We start from the raw sequence: 20,455 nt of genomic DNA, 5'->3' as shown, positions 1-20,455 counted from the left end.
AAGAGTAAAAACAACAAACAACACACTACATGTAAATACTAAACTCTACTCATCAATACACATACTAGTAATATTTATGTAATGGAAAGTAGACTATTTCCTGCAATGTGATATGGAATGTTTCATGAACTTATGAAGGTTTGGAGGGTGAAGATATGTAGGTATCATGATGTTGGTAATATGGCAGATTTTAGCCAGTGAGCCCAGTGGTTGCACTCTAAAATATCATGTGTGTGGATACACGTGTGTGGGTATATGTGCACATGCACATTCACTCAGGAGTCAGTCTTCAGGAGTCATGTAGGCCTGCACACTTTGTTTGAGACAGAGTCCTTCACTAGCCTGGAATTTTGTCACGTGGGATATACTTGCTGGTTAGAGAGCTCCCAGAGATCCACCTGTCTCTGACTCCCATCTTACCTTGCTAGTACCAGGAATACAGGAGTGCATCACTTACCTGGCTGCTTACATGGGTTCTGGGGATTAGAACCCAGGTTCTCAACACTTGCAAAACAAATTGTTTTACTAACCGAGCTATCACCTCAGCCCCTTGAACCATTAAACTCTTTCTTTTGAGGGAGGGGGTGATATTTGCCAAACTTTAAAGTAAGTTTTTGGAAAATTAAAAGAAGCTTGCAAAGAAAAAAACAATATTAATTCTTTTTCTTAGGGAAGCCCTAATGCTAGGGAGGAGTTAAAGACTTAGTGCTATCAAGTAGACTTTCACAAGCTTATAAGTTACTAGAGGATCTGGTGAAATCCTAGAACCTGATTGAATAGGTCTGGAGGGGGCCTGAGGTTCTTCACTGTTCACTTTCCTCCATGTGATGCCATAAAGGGTCAGGCCACACGTTGTATAGACTAGCGGGGCAGGAGTGGGCAGGAAGGCAGAGTCTATGAGCAAAGGACTGCAAAGGTTACCAGAAGGAACTGAAATAGAGCCTGCACTTTGTAGAAGCACACAACGGTTGAATCTTAGCCAAAGGGTTCAATGTGAACATGACCTGGGCAGGCTTGAAAAATTATAATTAGGTGAATTAGTACCTGAAAGCACTGAAAATTACTGCAAGTAGAGACTATAATAAATGTAGGTAATTCTATATTTGTATTTTAAATCTTCCTACATATGATTTCCTTGCTTAAAGCCTATTTTTATACTAAGGTATGTTAACTTCTTATACGTGGCTAATTTTTAATAAGGGTTCTATTTAGCTTAGAAAAGCAAAAAGCATGGTTTATTTTATTTATTTATTTTTATGAAGTCTTCTTTTACAGTATGGCCATGCTTCTCACACTATTGCACCACTTTGGGTGTCTGTCAAATGACTGGCAAAACATATAGAAGTCCCACCACCCAACATTGTAGCCAATAGTTACGAGGAGCTATTTATTTTTTAAATTAATTGAAATTAGGTAAAATTAAAAACTAATTTTCTTACACTAGCCACATACCAAGTGCTCCATAACTATGTGTTATTAGTGGTTAACTTATTAAACCAGATTAAAACAGAATAGTCAAGACAAAGCCCCATTGCTTTAGTCACTTGTAAAAAAAAAAAAAGCATATAAAAGAACGCATGGCAAAGGCCAATCATATTTATAAGCAATTCATATATTTTAGTTGGCTTGCATACACACGTAAATGCCTCTTATGATAGCCAGTTTCAAGATTCCTTTAAGATAATGTATTATATTGATTACATTAGATAGTACAGCTCTGTCCAAGAAGCAGACGACTAAGGCAGACAACTTCCATCCCCTTTAGCTTCTGGTGATTTTATGGATTGCCAGAGCTATGTCCTATTAATGTTTCCATTTCTGATGTTGGATATTAGAAGGGTCTTGATAAACATTTGTTGAATAAATCATCTCTTCATTTGTTTATCCATACTGTGAAGCAGATTTAGATATGAAGAGATCTAAATATTTACTATTTAGAGACACGGAAAAGAATCTCCACAGATATATATCCAGAGAAGAAGTAGAGCCTTCAAAAAGTTACCCATTTGTACTCTTGTGTAGCAACAGGAAACAAAGAGTAATAGTTTAACCTAACATAAGCTTGTCTAAGAGCATGGACTTCAGAAACCAAGAGTAGGCCAAATTAGACCAAGGAGAAAGAGGTCCCCTTCAGAGGTTTATTCTGTTTTTCCATAGCTGAGCTTTGCTTAATTTTCCCAGCGATACAATTTTTCTTTTACTTGTAGCTCTGAACATCTCTCCTTTGTTTTGGGGATATGAAGATAATCACCGTTCATAAATATAACATGACCGTGGACAATGGCTTATAACATAGCTCAAGGAAAATGAGCTGTCTGTAGTTATCAGGGCATAACTGAAACATACACTTTGCACAGGCACATAGAATATGGATGTAGAGATCTGTGGCGTGAACACATCCTTAGCCTTGAAGTCAACCAAGTTCACTGTGAATCTACAAATAGATAAGGAATATGCAGAAAAAGAAGCTTGCAGTTACACTAAACCCAGGGTACAGCTGTCTGGGGGTGGAAGGTGCACTCTTCTTAAGATACTATTGGTTGTTCACGAGTTGATTGGCATCAGTGTTTGTTTTTTTTTATGTGTCTGGTGTTTTGTTTACATGTATGTCTGTATATCATGTGTTTGCCTGATGCCTGCAGACCCCAGCAAAGGCGTTTGGATTCCCAGGGTGGAGTTAGACAGTTGTGAGAATCCTGGGTCCTCTGGAAGAGCAGCCAGTGCTCTTAACCATGGAGCCATCTTTCTAGCCCCATCATCAGAGTTTCGTATTATTTCAGGTACAGAGTTTTTGTAATTTGACCTATATGTTACATAACATATATGCATTCCCCAAAGACAAAAAAAATTCTTATGATTATTGAATGAGTGAGTGACCAGGCAAATATGAGAATGAATGAATGAGCTAGTGAATGATCTGGCCATATTTGCTTAAGGTACCTTTAAGAGCATTTGAGCTGGCAGCTACGAAAAATGATGGATTATATAACATTATAAAACTTTTTTTGATTCATTAACAACTATGAACTGGGGGAAAACTGTTTTTCAAAAGTCTCTCATGCAGGAGTTGACACAGTATTAAATTTTAAATGCCTTCCGATTTAGGCAAAGAATTCTGTTGTGAAGGAAACTTGTCGGGAGTCTGGCCACACATGTGTGGATCCCTCTATTTTTCTCAGTCTCTTCATGTTGCCAGTTTGTGGCTATTGCCTAGTCCCTGGTCACAGGACTCAAATGTCATCCAAAGGCAGCACACTTGAGTCACAGCTGAATATAATTTAACCCTTTCAAAATTCAAATTCAATTTGTTAAAAGAGAATTAAACTTGGTATTACTGAAATGAGTCTTTAAAATCTGCATATGAATGTAATGATTACCTCTCTTTCTTAGTCCTACAATTTCACATGTGGCAACACCATCTTAATTCACACTGAAAGTGAAAGGTCTCTCGGAAACAGTTAAGAAAAAAGTCAAATTGTGTGGCATGCAACTAAGCGATGCTAACTAAACCTTGTGACACCTAAGTGCTTGACACGTGTTTACTGAAATGGTAGGATATTTCTGTCCTAATGATTTACAGTCTATTTATTTATTTGAGTCATATTCAGTTTCCCTCTTCCACCTAACATGAGAAAGAAGAAAAAGCCAAAACAAAACACCCACGTTACAATTTTTCAAGAGAAAAGATTCATCTCTTCTTTTCTGCTTCTATGATTATCAGGAACCAAAAATTAATGAATTTCATCCACCCCCCCCCCCATGGCACGCTGCCATTACAGAGATAATACTAACCAGCCATTACAGAGATAATACTAACCACTCACACTTGCACTAAAACCTTTGAGTAAGCAAAACCTACAGGTGTATTGACACTCCCAGGCAGCTGCAGCAAATTCACTCCCTTAACTCACATTTCAAAAAAGTTTAAAATAAATAATCTCACCCTACAGAGTAATGGTTCTGCTTTTACAAATCTCCAACTCCAATGGGAGGGCTTTCTTAGAGTCAGACCTCCTCCTTTTCCTGCACATTTGAACTCAAGATACAATCTAAGGGGGGAAAATAGGTGGGCTGGAAGTTTGTCCTGGTGTCCCTTTAATTAAGGGACTCAACTGTCACACTGTAGAACTGTAGAATTTCTAAGCAGAAAGAGACTTTCAGGTTGGCTCATTGGGATCCCAGGTTCTAAGGTTTCTTCCTTTCTGGTTTCTTCCACTCTCTTCCAAGTGGGGTGTGTAGCCCCCACCTCCACAGCAGGAGAGGAGCAACGAGAATCATTAAGGAAACTGCTATCCAACCAACAGGAACTCTCGCAGAGATACCCTCGGAAAGAAAGGGTCTCTGGGGCTATGAGTGACAGGACCTACGGAGATGGCACTCAGAAACATCACCACACAGCACCACACATGCTGAGTGGAGGAGAACCTTGGATTTTATTCTCATACGAAACACATGCTCCTAAGCATTTAGAGGGCTGTTTTTGGTTGGTGGTGTTTGTTTTTGAAGCTGGGTCTTGCTGTGGAGCCCGGGCTGACCCTAACATTACAATCGTCTATCTTCTTTCCTAAGCATGCATTGCCATACCTGACCTAGAAAGGCCACTCTCAAAAAGAAATATTTAAGAACATTTTTAGATTTTAAACATAGCCTGTTTATGGATAAGAGAAACACTTAAAATAATCATTATTACCAGTTACCTTACAGCTGATACATTGAATGTGGCTCTTAAAAATGTTTTTAATTTGGTAGCATCTTCTCTTCTCCTGACTGGCATTTCCACTAAACAAAATAAGGAAATAGGATATGTATTTTACGGCCGTATACATATGTAGGGATGAAAGGTACAATGGTAATAAATACACTTTGTGACTTTAAATGCAAAAGAGGTTTGTGTTTAAGAAATGAAAGGAAAAAGATGAATAGGACAAAAGGCACCGAGTAGGAACTGAGCTTGGGGTGGGAATGGGGCAGTGAAGATGGTGTAGGAGTGAAGGGACACTCATGCAGGTGTTTTATAGAAGTAAATGCAGGGGCCGGAGAGATGGCTCAGTGGCCTAATCTCCAAGGGCACCAGGCACTCAAACGGTGCGAAGACACAGAAAGAGGAGGAGGTTTAAGATGTAACCAGGTAAAGGTCAGTGGACCACATGAATTAGAACCAAGAGTTTAAGGGCAGGTAGGCTGGGCCAAAGTCTCTGGAAAATCCTGTATATGGAATCAGAGTTTGGGTCTGATTAGGCAGGCAGTAAAGACTGATCATTATTTCTAATCAAAGAACAGCATGGGAAGACTTCAGTGTACCGGTATGTGTAAGAGAGGCAAACGGAAGACAGCAACAGTAAGAAGTCTGCTGCAGAAGCCTACTTAATGGACTACTTCCAGAACTAGGGAGATGGTTGGGGCAATGGAAAGAAAGACTAGAATGTCTGATGGACAGAGAAGGGGAACAGTCTCCCTGAGCTGCTTAGAGCCCCTCTACATGTATTAAGATTCACCTGTGGTCATATGAAAACATGAAGTATTTATGGGGGTATAATTTAGTGTTGACAGTGGCTAACAAGGGGGTTCTGAGGCCTTGAATGACTCTGTGCCCATCTTAAATCCATGCCTTTGCATCAGAATGGTGTCCTAAACTACCCTTATCAGGAAATACACTTTGTAAAAACTGCTCACAAAGAGGGGGAAAAGATCAAACCAGAGAGTCACCACTTGAAGCACTTCGCACTGTATTCGTGTGAAGCAACTTAGACCTAGTCACTCCCTTTTCTCCTCACTTTTTCATTTTCCCAAAGCATCCCCTGATACCGGGCTTACCAAGACAAGTCATCTACCCACTACCCTTATAGGACGTTACCTCTACACCTTTGTAATCCCATTGCTCTGAGCTCAGTTAGTGGCGAGAGGTCCACATTTTACACGACTTAAAAATAGACACTAGTTGGATAAGATATGGGTGCTGTGGAAACCCAGCCAGGGAGTAGATGAACGCTGCCCAGAAAATGTCCTCCATCAAATGAGACACAATCCAGAGCCCAGCTGGGAATTCCATTGCTGCTTTGGGTTTAGGATTGTTTATTTTTGCTTCTTGGCTCGGAACTTTCATTCCTGCCCTTGTCTCTTCTTGTGTCTCCTCCCCTTCTCTCTCTCTCTCTCTCTCTCTCTCTCTCTCTCTCTCTCTCTCTCTCTCTCTCTCTCTCTCTCTCTCTCTCTCCTGGCAGTTAGAACCCTATTCTGTGTATGCCCATGTCCTGTCTTCTAATACCAATGTCTAAAAATACATCTTGCTACAACCAGCCTCATCTCCTGCAGGTTGCACATTTAAAGGCTGACACCAAAGCAACGTATCATATCACCACTGTCCTTTGATGCACTTACCCTGTATATTAGAGACTCAGAAATAAAGTAACCACAATTTACAGGGGGAAAAATTAATACACATGAGTGACTCTTTCAAGTGGCATTTCCCAGCCTATTTTTTTGTGCAGGGCTTATGTAATCAGACATAATTGTCTGCACATGTTTGCTATACTATCTCAGAAATGATTTCCAGCCCACCAGATTATGTCAAAGGGTCAATATTGGGCATCTCCTTCCTCTGGTCCCATCTAGTCCTGCTTATTGCAGTACTGCAGTTTGGAGGGGGGAGATGCCAAATAAGAAACTGTCAGATCCATCCCGTAGTGAGTCATAAGGACTTCCTTCAGTTTCCTTTTTGTGTACATCTGTACTTTTTGTTCCCACACTTAAGCTTTCTTCATAGTTTCCTCTTTCACGTATGCACAAAATTATTTCTGGAAAAGTCTAATACCTCATAAACATCCAGTGATGGCCAGGTGCATATGCTCTTAATGCCACAGACACCTAGCTCCTGCCTTCTCTCGGACTCTCTTTAAGAACACACGTACTACATTGAACCCTGTGCTCCCCTAGGCATGCTTCCCAGCAAGGTGCCACCAACACAATGATAACAATGACTTCTTATCATAGCACAAAATGGGAAGAATCCCTTCTCTGAACTTTTCTAGAAAATGACATGACTGTTGACAGTATGTTCAACAAGACAGGCAGGCAGGCCTTTCCTTTCTTCCCAGAGAGTGATCAATTGTTAGGATATTGAGCTCGGGAAAGAATCTGCCTGAAGGTAGGAAAAAGAATACTTGGTGGGTGGTGGTGGGACAGGCCTTTAATCCCAGTACTTTGGAATGCAGAGGTAGGTGGATGTCTGTGAGTTCAAAGCCAGCCTGGTCTACAAACACCCCCAAAGAATTTTTAACTGTAAGCAATAATATTTATCACTAACCAAGCCGCCCCCCCCAATTACTACCTAATACTGCCTCGCTTCTACCACATCCTTACCAAGATGCTAGCCAAGCCATGGGAGACCTTGACTGTTACAAAGGCCAGTGAGTACCTGGAATCCACTTCTCTGATGCTTCTACTCAGCAAACTTATCCTGTCCCATTTAGACCATTTCTGATGAAGCCAATCTCTCTCTGTGAGAGCAGTATTAAAGTTGCTATGTATCACCCACAATTTCTCTTTGGTGGGATAAGAATTCCTCTTCTTTACGTGTGTGTAGTTTATGAATGTGCTTGTGTGGGTGTGTGCATGGGTGCACTTGGGTATGTGTACATGTGTTGTATGTGTATGTTGAGGTAAAAAGTTGAGGTCTGATATCTTCCTTGATTTCTTTTCACTTCGTTTCTTATGGCTGGGTCTCTCTCACTAGGCTATCTCGCTAAAGAGCTCTAGGCATCTCCCTGTCTCTGCTTCCCTAGTGATGGGTTTAAGGATGTGTTGCAAGATGACTTTTTACATAAGTGCTCTGGGTCCAACTTAGGTGTTCATGCTTGCATAGCAGACACTCGGCTGATGGAGCTATATCAGTGCTACCATTCCTCATTTTTAAAAGAATTATTCTTCAAATGAGGAAATAGCTTCTCTTCTCTTGATTCCTTCCAGATCTGTCATAATTGGGTAGGACAAGACTCATTGCAGAGTTGAAGGGGCCATCCCCCATGTCCTTGTAGACATTTTACCTCAATTAGAATAGACTGAGATCACATAATTAAATCAGGACTGCATTGCCTTCCTTCCACTCCTAACTTACTTTAATTGTAACAGCAACAAACAATAACAATGACCCCCATCAACCAACCACAGCTCTGCTTTCTTTCAGCAGTTCCAAGGCAATCACCCCACTGGAGCCTCCGGTGACCTCTAAAAGCCTGGGAATCACCCCTGATCTAAAGAGCAGCCTCCTTTTCCAGGCTTCCCTCATGTCCCAGCTTGCTGTCATCGCTGCTGAGATAGCAGACGATTGATCTGAGAAATCAAGTTGGATTGCTGTCCCAAATCTACACTCGGTTCTCCTTGTGTCTGTCTGATCGATTTCACTCTGTGCGACATAGCTTGTCGCTATGAATTTTCATGCTAGTCAGGATCCGCCAGCGCACCCAAGAACAAGTAGAAGATGGTCATACCCCCTCCCTGTCCCTTCAACATACTAGGCCTTGGTGTCGATTTTTAAAAATCATCTATTGGGCGCATTTGGGAAAAAAAAAAAAAAGGTGTTTTATTTTTGCGGTCACGGACCTGGATGCAATGGATTTGGGCCACTGGTTTTCTTCTCCAGGTGCCCTGGTCCCAGCCTGTGGTGACATTTCCTAGCACTGTTGTACTAGGTGTCACCTGTTTAGCAGCTCCTCTCAGCTGCACGCATGTGGCCGCAGGTGCCACGCAAACACTGATTGCGTCTGACAGCCCTAGACGCCAGCTGCCTGCATGAAGCCTGCCCGATCCCCACTTTCTTTTATGGGGAGGGTGCTGCCGATGGCATAACCGATGGATGCAGCAACAAGAAACTAGGTGACTGGAAAGCTAAGACAAGTCCTACTAAGTGGCATTCTGGGCCCTGTGGCTTTGAAATAATTGGCAGTGATAGAATAGAAACAAAGGGTTCGGGGAGCCTTGTTTGCTTACACTGATGCCCTGCGGACTGTACATCTGACTGGCTGCGAGTCCGTCACTGTATCCTCCTGTCTGGCTGATAACATGGCGAAGGGTATCCACCTAGACAGAGGAAGAGCAACAGAGAGGCAATTAGTCGGAGAGAGGGAGAGGAGCGTGGCGTATCATCATCATACAGGCTACCCGTGTGGCATGCCACATTAAAGCCATCATTATAGAGAAGCTCTTCCTGGGGGAGAGTCCACGAGGAAGAGGCTGGGACTCTCCCCCATGCCAAATCCATTGTTACTTCCGAGATCAGTAAAACAGGAAAAGAAAACTTGGATTCCCCAAAATTGAGACAGATTGCACAATGCTATGTGAGATGACAGGAACTGTGGTGCTGGGCAGGGTGGTGTGTGAAGAGGACAGAGATGCTTCACTTCCTTTGTCATCCCCCCACAAACTTTTCTTCCCTGTAGATTGTCCCATGCAACCGGTAGGAGAGCCAAAGTTCTGCTTAGTCTTGGGCAGCCATGACACAGAGAGGGGCTGGGATAAAGACCCAGTTGGGATTTTTTGTTTTGTTTTGTTTTTTCTGTTTTTTTTTTTTTTTTTTTTTTTGTCAAGGAATTATATGATGGTAAGTCTTTTAGTCAAATGACCAAAGTCTGCCTGTATCACCTCAAATTTGTTTCCAGGCAGTGTTTCCTGAGCAAGGGGCTGAGTCACCAGCCAGCTGTCTATTCCAGACATGTAGGCTTTCTGTTCCATGTGTTGGATAGGACACATGGGTAGACATGGCTCATATCTTTCCAAGTCTTTGTGACCCAAAACCTACGACTTTACCCTCTCAGATCACACTTCATGCTGAGATAGAAGGATGGCTTCCTGAGATATCTGTCTTGAAGGCGGAGGGTTTTACTAAGAAGCACTGAGGTTTTACACATGACCGATTTTTGGTTCCCAGTGTGGCCTTATCATCCATCAGAAACTCGAGTCCATTGACCTCAAGGGTGACTAAGCATATGTATTCCATCAAGCTGGCTTGGTAATTTTAAAGCTTAAAATGAAAACAGGAGACACTAAGGCCTGATCATGGACGACTTCCGTATGTTAGCAAATCCTAAAGATGGGAAACCAACAGATGAGAGGGAGATTCGGAAGAGGTAACGGGCTGAAATTCATTTTGCGTTGAAGAATAATGAAGATGCCAATTCCACCTGCCTCACAGGCCTTCTTCACCTTACCCTATTTCTTCCTTCCCTGCCTTCCTAGTGTGACTGACAAGCCACAGCCAGATATACTCACAATGGATGGACACGATCCCCTACGAGAATGGTTGCATTTTCTGCTTTGTCTTATTTTTATTTGGGTTGGCTGCTGTGTATCTGCCTCTCCCTTCCTTCCTTTTTCCTTCTCTCTGTCTGGACAGGAGCAGGAACCTGATACAACTGAAGGCTCTTGGACTCTACTGAATTCACCTGGCGGCATATTGGCTGGGTCCCTACCTGTGATTGCACGTTGGCTCCAACCTGGGCCCCTTGGTAAGAATCCCCATTGAGTGACTGCACGCTCATGAACAAATCTCCAGAGTTTGACATGTTAAAAGAACTGGAAGAACCTGGAAAGGAAAGAGTGAGGCACCTGAATCATAGAAAGGAAAAGGCTCAACCCCGCAACCAACAGCCAAGAGGAGAAGACATGCAAAGCAACCTCCCCCAAATCAAATGTAAGACAAAAACAACATCCACAGAGCCTGGTTAGTAGCATGAAGAACAGAGCAAGCAAGAGGGTGCATACTGCTGCTGTTACATGAAGCGACCCCTCACTACAAGTTGTCAATAAGACTGCTTTCTGCTAGCAACTTGAAGCTGAGAGAGGAAAGCTGAATTCTTCTAATGCAGTCTACGTAGGATTTCTCCTTCATGCTTCTCATGTTCGAGGGTTGGCCAAGAGGCCAGTAAGATAGCGACTATGGCCAATAATATGGATTGGCCAGTGATATTTCTGTCACCATAATGGAGCATCGGGACACCTTTTTATGGATTCTAAATATGCTTTGCTGAACCCATCGACTCATTATCAGGGCAGCACACAGAAGGAGTGTGCATGGAGGCAACAACTCCTGGGGTCAATTGACACTCGCAGTTTCTAGAAATAAGGTAGTCTTCTTTGCTATGTGGCAACAGCTCAAGAAACCCCAAAGATTGCAAGGTTATGTGAGAATGGCCTATTCTTCCCAACAGTTGCCAGAATACAGAAAGATGAAGCAGAACACTGGGCTAAGATTTTCAAGCATGCATGAAATGCTTCTAGTAATTTTTAAAGTGGGCCTCTGGAAGGAGAGGTTAGCATGGGCTTCCACCTCCCAGAGATGGAAGCTCCATCCAGTTGGCCTTAGGTCCATCCACAGGCTCCTATGGGTGAACCTAGCCCAAGCTCACCCTGAACACCAGGGCTTATGAAGCTAATTAGAGCCCTGAAGTCATCGTGCAGTTCAGTTCAGTGCATAGGAAAGGAAGCTTAACGTGCAAGGTTTGGTTAAAAACATGACATTAGCCTGGCAAAGGAGAGACCTCAGGGACCCAGGTCAGTTGCACTCTGTGACTTCTAACCCTGTGCTCTTGCCCTGAGAGTCTTCTGATAGCCATTGCCAATGGGGAGTCACCCAGCAAAGAGTCATGCCTCCCTCCCATCTGATATATCTGTTCTTTTCTCCCAAGACAGGGATCTGAGCTCTGCAAGAGAGCTGTCTCTCCACAGCTAAGCAGAGGAGAAGGCCTTTCCTTTCCCCTGGAGAACAGCCACGTAATAGGCTTGTGTTCTCCTCTGTGCCAAAGCACTTGATATAAGACCATCTACTGTGTCATCACATGTCAGCAGCAAGAGCCATTTAGAGGAACCAGGTGTTTGTAATCCTAGGAACAACCACCAGTTAAGAACTATCTCCATTTTCCTTGGTCCTGGGGAGTGTGTATCTTCATACAAGAAGCTCTGTAACTATATTTCTACATAAACTGATGCTGCCTCTAGCCCTCTTCTCATCCCTGCTTTTCCAAGCAAAGGGAATGCTATCTTCATGGTTGAGAGTGGACTTAAATATTAACAAAAGAACTAGGTCTCATCTGGCACGTATTTCTCTACGTAGCTTATTTAAAAGGAATTAGAAACATTGGATCTTAGCAAAACAGGAATAAGATCTCACCTTGTGTAATTTATGTCAGTGGGATGAAGGTTTGGGCTGTAACTTCCTTCCATTAGTATGACACACTATATTTGAAAGCATATTCCTCAACTATGTAAAAAGCAACATGTATCATAGATCTCACTCCTGTGCTTGTATCGAATACCAAGCCTTCAACGTAGGAGTTGCAGCCCCCTCAGATAAAGTTTGTAACCATGGAGACATAGCCTAAGTAATAAAGCCAGTGTAATAGAAGGGTCTTGTCCAGTGTTCATCAGAATCAAGAACCTACACAGTAGACACATTCACATCATCAGACTTCCCAAACTCCTTAGCTCCAGAGTGCTGAATCTGAAGCCCAGGTATTTTATTTCTCTCCCATTCTCAGATACCATGAAATAATCACACATGCTGTATGCCTGGCTAAAGGTTTACTGGTAACCACTACACAAAATATGCCATGGGAGAAATCCCCATAGGGCTACAGTGATACCAAGGAGCATTGCATCCATAGAAGCATTGAGACATGGAGTGTGCCGTTTACAAGATATACACTGCAATTGACACAGATGATTTAAAAAAATATATGTGCATAGGTAAACTCTAAGTATGTATGGCTGAGTAATATACACAGGGATAAATATGCGCATACAAATGTACTTCTTGTACAAATGCATTTGTATCACAGCAGTAATTGCAGAAATAGTCCCTCCTGCTCTTGGCTGTGCTGTTTCAGCATTTCATGGTCTCTGTTCACCCATGTATGGCCCTGTCATGGCTTTTCTGACTCTGTTGAGAATCTAGAGTCTGTGATGGAGTGGATGGAGAAGAGCAGGTCTATCTAATTCCACAGAAAAGTCTACACAAGCATCAAGGTATATGCGTAGGGGAGGGATATGTTCTTCACCCAGCATTGAAGGTTGGGAAAAAATGAATCATTGAATGGAGAGCCTTCTGAGAAGTACATACTTCCCAGACAGAAAGTGAATGCACTTTCTTAGAAGTGCCGTGGAATTCCCAAAAAGCAGCTGAGACCACCCAGTCACTTTATCTGCAGGGTGCTGTGAACTAATCAGCAACATCTAGAAGTCATTCAAGACGTGCTTGGCAGTTAGAAGGTTCTGAATTTGGTTTAGGAATGAAGGCAAGTGTACACACAGAAATACCTGGGGTGTATACAGAGTGATATCTGCACTTAATTAGACAGAGAAGAAATAAAGGATCATCCAGGATTCTAACTCATTTGCTTGGACATACACTATGACATGGTAATGTGTTAACATCCATTTTCATAAGGTAAGTTCCTGAAGACAGTATTTTCACTTCAAATAATCTTTAGGAGTCTAAACCTTGTTTGGAAAAACAAAACAACCAAACAAAACCAAAATATGCAATAATACCCAACTAATTTAATAATAAAAGATAATAAAACCTAAACCTAGAGCACAGTTTCCCAGTCTTGGCATTACTGACACTTTAGGCTGGATAATTCTTTGCTGTGAGGAATTTATTATGCCTTGTGGGATGGTTAAGTGGCTCTTCATCTCTATCTATTCATGTCAGTAACACCCTGTAAGATGATGACAATGAAAACCATCTCCAGATACTATTGAATGTCTCCTGGGGTACAGACTGACCTCTAGTTGAGAATCAATGACCCAAAACAAAGATACAGTGTGTGTCTTAAGAAACTCAAAATGTCTGAGAGTTCATGGCTTCTCTTTGGATATATATACATATATATACATATATATATATATTCCAAAATATATGAATATGAATATGAATCAGCTGCCTGGTAAATACTGTTTTAATTTCTGTAGTCTAAAAAAAAAGTTTCCCATGGATAAGGTGGCCAGCCCGATTCAGCCAGACTTCCATGTAACTTGAGAGTACAGAGGACAGATCTTCTTACTAGATGTAACCGTTTTTTTTGTTTGTTTGTTTGTTTTGTTTTTGTTTTGTTTTGTTTTTTTGAGACAGGGTTTCTCTGTGTAGCTTTGGAGTCTATCCTGGCACTCTCTCTGGAGACTAGGCTGGCCTCGAACTCACAGAGATCCGCCTGCCTCTGCCTCCCAAGTGCTGGGATTAAAGGCATGTGCCACCAACGCCGGCTAGATGTAAACTTAATCATGTCCCATTCTTGCTTCTAAGAAAATGTCTGCCCTTTTCTGAGTCTTCAAGTCATGCTTTTATAATCTTTTGAAACATGGGAAATAGAGAGCTCATCACTTGGGGTTTCCCCAGTTGAGTTACAGGTAAGGGTTTTTACAATTCTGTCAATTGGTCCTCTCACCCCCACACCTTCTCTCAACTGGATTCCTTTCATTCTTCCCCATTGCTGCATCTGCTTTGCCCACCTCTGCTGGAAGACAATGAAGTAGATAAAAGTCTCTCTACACTTGCAAATTCCTCCACAGAACCTAGCTCTAAGTGATTTCTAGGAAGTGAGGCTACAGAAAAAGAGGCAAAGTCTACTGAAGAAACAGAGCTTTATAGGTGAGGTCTTGCTACCACCCTGAAGTGCTATTCCCCACACAAAAGCCAGGGGAGGGAAGAGGATATATTTGCAGTACTGTCTTTCTTGCAGTGGAAATGAGTATGTAAACTAAGCAAAGATTCTGGGAGAATTTTCATTTCCATGTTGAGAATATAAAACTGTTCCGGGTGCCAGAATCCGGGACTTCAAAATCTACCAAAATACCTTTTCATATATTAACCTCTTATTTACAATCTCTTCCCATTACCATTTCTCCTTTGAAATTACCGAAGAGCCAGCACACAATGTAATAAACACTCTATGTAAAAGTTTGAGCACTTATCCTCCAATCTAGGCCATAATTTAGGCTGTTAAAAGCTGTAGAAAATACAGAAAAGCCCATTTATAACTTTTCCTGTTAAGACATTTATCTTTTAAAATTCCATGCTATTGCACATCCACAATAGCGTTTTCTTTGGTCTCTGTATTAGAAAGAGAACATTTCAAAGGGTTCCTCTGCAAATTATTTCCAACAACTTAGGCACAACTGGAAGGCTTAGCTCAAGTTTTCCATAATAATGTACTTTGTGCTCAGAATAGTCAGATGAAGTTTAAGCCACCAGAAAATTCCTTAGAAAACTGTAATCAGACTGACATTCTATAAGAGCCAACATAATTCTTAAACACAGAGTGGGGGCTAAAATGCTTACTTTTCTCTTTTTAAGGGCTTTAGGAAAGAAAAATAGTTATGGATTTAGTAATGAAGGGAGCCCACAGGGCCTTTCTAAGGACTAGTCATAAATCATGCTAAGCCATCTGTGGTGCAGATATAGCAGGGACAGGGAAAAAAGTCATTTTGATATCTGTTTTGCATTATGATAACCTCTGCAGGAGTGTTGAGTGCATTTTTGCTAATATTGACAGAATTATACTTCTTCCAAAGAGATAAGTGAGAATGCCTGCCTAGCAGTGCAGTTCACCTTGTGATGCTTGGTATGAAATCTTTAATAATCGACCCGATAGGGAAAGAGGAAACAGTGGTTATTGAACCTGTTAGCCTGGATCTTTTATCAATCATGCCATGATGAGGAAGAACAACAACGGCCAACAACAACAACAACAAAACAACAGAACTTTTAAAAGCAAATGTGTTCTTCAGGGTAGGCCAACCTACATGTCCGAGAAACATCAAACTGGATCAAATTTAACAGTGTTCTATGGTGGCAATGTTTACAAAGCCAAGGGCTCTCTTCATGCATGGTTCTAATTAAACAAAAGAAGGGCCTGGTAATTATAGCCCAGGATTTCGTGCAAAGAGAAGCTCACAGAAGAAGAGTGAGTGGGGTCCAACAGGTCTCCAGTTACAAAGGCAGCCTATGGCAGGAAGAACCTCTTTAGGGAACAACTAGACTGTGAGGGTGAAGTCATGATATCATGAAGTCATAGAAATCTCAGAAATCCCAGATTTGCAACCATATTATGAGTCGATATGTTTAGATTTGCTAGAAGGCACTCCACATTCATAATAAATGTATTTTGTCTGTTATGGAGAAGGATGACTTCTGGAACTAAACACATTTCATAAGGAAATGTTTGTTTTTCCTGTATCCCCTTCACTAGAAGTATCAACACATTTTCTACAGCAAACACTGAGTTTTTATTGGAATCATGGAAATACAGAAGTGACAGCACAGGGCATGTCCCAAAATGTACTTCTATGTCAGCCTAAAGTCTGAATTTAGTGGACAATGCATGTTTGTGAAAATAAAACTTAGAACCAGGGTGCATGATTGAGATTATAATATGAACCCTGGAGTCTGGAAGGTCTGAACCAACAGCTTGTGATTTTCCTCACAGTTTACATAAAGAAAACCAATAAAATAAAACAATAGGGAACAGTATTGATAAACAGCACCTAGGAAATATTGCAGCCTGGCTCTGCAGACTGGAATTGGCTAATGAGATCTTAGTTAGAAGAGTGAAGGAATGTCATACATTCCTCCACAGAATGTATGACAGCAGATGACCCAGACATTATACCATGGGGACAGCAAGATAGACGAGGAGGAAAATATCATATGAGAACCCAAAGGAACCATCTCCAAGTATTAAGTTTGATCTGCGAATTTAGAGGACTCATTAAAACCAAACAATGTACCTCCATTTTAAGATAAACAAATGCATTACAACACAAACTTGCAGACAGTCCCATCTTATAAACACATTGCCCTTTGGATATGACAAGAAGAACCCAAAAGTGTCACTGACAACAAATGTTAATTAGATGTACAAATTGATGAAGCAAAAACTGTAAGAATTAAAATAAAGTCTCAAAGTACAAAAAACAAATATACAAATGGAGAACAATCCCCCCAAATGAAAGAAGAAACTAACCCGCTGAGTTGGGAGTGGAGGGCGAGTTAGCTTGGCTTCCATGGGCTGACACATTGGTGGCAGTGACAGCCGTTTTGGCAGCATAAATATTGGCTTCCTCTTGAAATTTACCTATGTTCTTCTTGTACCGGATTCGCTTATTTCCAAACCAGTTTGATACCTAGAACAACAGCAGGAGAGTAGATGAGAGAATTAGCATTTCACCCTTCAGAAGACATGGCAGAGAAATAGAGGGGTCTGGGAAAGGATGGGGGTAGTGTCGGATTCACGGCTGGAATACTCTGACCTTACTTATGACCTTTGTAATATTAATTAAGAGCCCTGAAGTAAAGTAAGAGCCTCAAAAAGAGCAATGATCTAATGATCTAAAATGGGTTCTCTAAAATCCCACAAGATCACTGTGACAGCAACTCTACTAGGGAAGACTTGCTTGCTGAATCTAGGACTCTCGATTTAGAACAAGTATTTTTCAATTTGCTTATTTCCTAATTTATGACATTTAAATAAGCATATTAGGAGAAGTGTTTGTTCTTTTTCAAAGCAATGCTAAAGCTGACACTGCACAATCAGAATACACAGACCTTTAAAATATCCACACAAATCTATGCCAACATATGGATGCTTCCATGAATTCATTTAATTTGAAATTTTTAGAAGTTAAATGACCTTAATATGAACTTTGATTCTTAGCTGTATTGTGCTATAGGCTTTATCAATATCAAGTCACCCACCATCTTGTATAAAGGTTGGTCTTATGTATGGAAAAAACCAACAACTGATGCATACAACTAATTATGACTTTGAATTCCTGCTTTTAAATGTTAAAGCCAATGAACATAATAAACCTAATTTACTTTCTTTTGTTCATTGATTTCCTTCCTGTGGCTCACAGCAGCTGTCTTGGCTCAAGTTGGCACTTCTTCCCCAGTTATACAAAGACTTCTACCACAAAGGAGTTGGGCATATATTGACATTCACCCCACAAGTTCTGCCTCGGGGAGGAGCGTCTAAAAATACCCCATATTTCATTGTGATTTTGGATTACAGTATTGTGACTTTTATTTAATTACAAAACAAACTATGAAAACTTATGAGAAGGAGCAAATTGATCACACATTTAACAAATATACCTCATAGATAATTCACACTCAACCTACCATCAGCAATGGCAGATAAAGAAACTGTAAGGTAAAATTACACTTATTTTGGAAGGCATTTACAAAGCTAACACATCTTATCAGGCTAGCTAACAATCAAAGGCCTGTGTGGCTTATACTGTATCAGAAATGCCAAGTCTTTATTACAAAGATCAAGCTATACCAGTGCAATACTAGTAAATAAGAGAGAAAAAATTCAATAATAGATGTTTTATTTGTTGTAAATACAGAAAAGCAGAGCTAAACTGGAGGAGGAAGGGTGCCTCTAAGAACAATTCAGGAACATGCCATGTCTAACTGCACTTTGAAATTCAAATTTTTCCTCCTGGTCTAAGTTTCACTGTTCATATGAATCAATCATAATTATCATTGCTTATTGATTTCTGTGTGCAACAGGGAAGGAAGGAAAAGGTAGAGACTTTTTTTTTTTATAACAGCAACTGAAAAAAAGAGGGAAAGATGAAGATAGTTTAGGAGGACCTTCCAGGAAGAAAGGAAATGACCCAGGTCCAGTACTGGCTTATGTGGACAAACAAGAAACAAAGAACTGTGTGAAGGATTTGTTGTGGGAAAGATTTCCTGTTTACATGAGAAGAGATGGGATCGAGAAGATGTTGGTAGGCTCCGGCATTTCCCACTGTGTCTACACAGTAGTATCATCTATCTCAGATAATATGGAGAGTCGGTGTTTCATTAATTAATACTCAACTATCATCGACTAAAAACCTAATATGTGCCAAGCACTAGGGATGCATATGGATGTGGTGGCATGAGTCAGGCAAAGCTGAAAGAATAATAGGTTTTTTGGGGAGTGTTTGATTTACATCTCAAGCATGTTATGTTTCAAGAGCCTATGGGTAGAGCCATGGCAAAATCCAGTGGGAAGTGAGATACATGAGTTTAGTGTTCCAGGACGAAAGCCCCATCTGGATACTCAAATGGAGTTACATTTGTAGCTGGGAGTGTGTGGAATGGTGCTTTTCAGACTTAAGTATTCACAGATGGCTTGTGAAAACAGATTCCGGGACCTACTCTCAAAGATTTGGATATAGGGCAGGTATAAGACTCAAGAGTCTGTACTTCTCACAGCTCCCAGGTGATGTGCTGTTGCTGCTGCTGCTGCTACTGCCTGAGGGCCACACTGTTGTGAAATTTTAGTTGAAGATGTGTTACATTGGTTTATGCTGCAGAATATTTGTTTAGTGATGCAAAGATGTGTTGCATTCTTTTGTGTTGCTTTTGTTTAAATCTGTAAAGCTGTGTTACTTTGCCTTTCTAAAACACCTGATTGGTCTAATAAAGAGCTGAAATGCCAATAGCTAGGCAGAAGACGGATAGGTGGGGCTGCCAGGCAGAGTGAATAATTAGAAGAACAAGAAGAGAGATAAGCTAGAAAAGGAAAAGGAGAGAAGCACACCAGGGGCCAGCCACCCAGCCACCCATCCAGTCATGGAGTAAGAAGTACAGAAAGGTATACAGAATAGAGAAAGGTAAAAGCCCAGAGGCAAAAGGTAGATGGATAACTTAAGAAAAGCAAAGCTAAGGTTCGGCAGTAATAAGTAAGAATAAGTCTCCATGTATTTATTTGGGAGCTGGGTGATGGGCCCCCAAAGAGTAACAAACAAACAAACAAACAAACAACTACACCACACTCTGAATAGCACTCATATGGAAGGAGGGCCCTTTGGGGACCCTAGGGAGAAGATAGTTATTAGAGGCATTTCACATGGATTTAGGTATATGAGCCTATTTTTGTTGGGGGTCATGAGAGAAACCAATAGCTTTTTAGTACATGTCAAAAGAAATTGTAACTGAAAATGGATGATTAAGGCCCACTGACTGGAGTACGTACTGACGAAAACTTAGAATAGAAGTGAGTAGACTTCAAAAGATGGAGTGGAGAAGGCTCAGGGGAAAAGATGAAGCCTTAGGATAATGGTACCAAGAAACCAAGGATGGATAGATGGATCCTATGAGTCTAATGCTAAAAAGGGTGATTATTGAGCTTCCACCCCATAAAGAAACTTAATACTTCACTGAGAAACAGACACAACTTTAATATGTATGTTCCAACAAGCCACAATAGGTAAGTGATATCATGAAAATTCTTCAAAAGTAATACTGAATCCCCAAGAATCACACACCGACCCTTACCAAAAAAAGGGCTCCCATCCTATTACTCTACAAATGGTACCTTGTTGTTTCCCACCAGGATTTGCTTGGCAATGTGGAGCAGATTGCATGACTATTGCTATTATTATTATTATTGAAGTAGTGGTAATGGTGATG

General features: G+C 41.1%; 1 protein-coding gene across 6 annotated transcripts in view; it reads right to left on the bottom strand.

Annotated features, from left to right (window-relative positions):
• The window catches only part of Pbx1 (PBX homeobox 1), a 310,806-nt gene that overhangs the window by 53,193 nt on the left and 237,158 nt on the right, over positions 1-20,455 (bottom strand). For 4 of the 6 annotated variants that reach the window (XM_027417092.2, XM_027417091.2, XM_027417094.2 and 1 more), the window contains 3 exons: positions 17,010-17,169; positions 10,461-10,573; positions 8,983-9,072 (listed from right to left, as the gene is read on the bottom strand). In XM_027417092.2, coding sequence (XP_027272893.1) covers positions 8,983-9,072; positions 10,461-10,573; positions 17,010-17,169 — 363 coding nt within the window. The remainder of the gene's footprint in view (positions 1-8,982; positions 9,073-10,460; positions 10,574-17,009; positions 17,170-20,455) is intronic. The other 2 variants (XM_027417096.2, XM_027417095.2) reach the window with 1 other exon arrangement.

The sequence above is a fragment of the Cricetulus griseus genome, chromosome 5, assembly GCF_003668045.3.
Source record: "Cricetulus griseus strain 17A/GY chromosome 5, alternate assembly CriGri-PICRH-1.0, whole genome shotgun sequence".
In the NCBI taxonomy this organism is placed as follows: Eukaryota; Metazoa; Chordata; class Mammalia; order Rodentia; family Cricetidae; genus Cricetulus; species Cricetulus griseus.
This window is presented reverse-complemented; position numbering and strand designations above follow the sequence as displayed.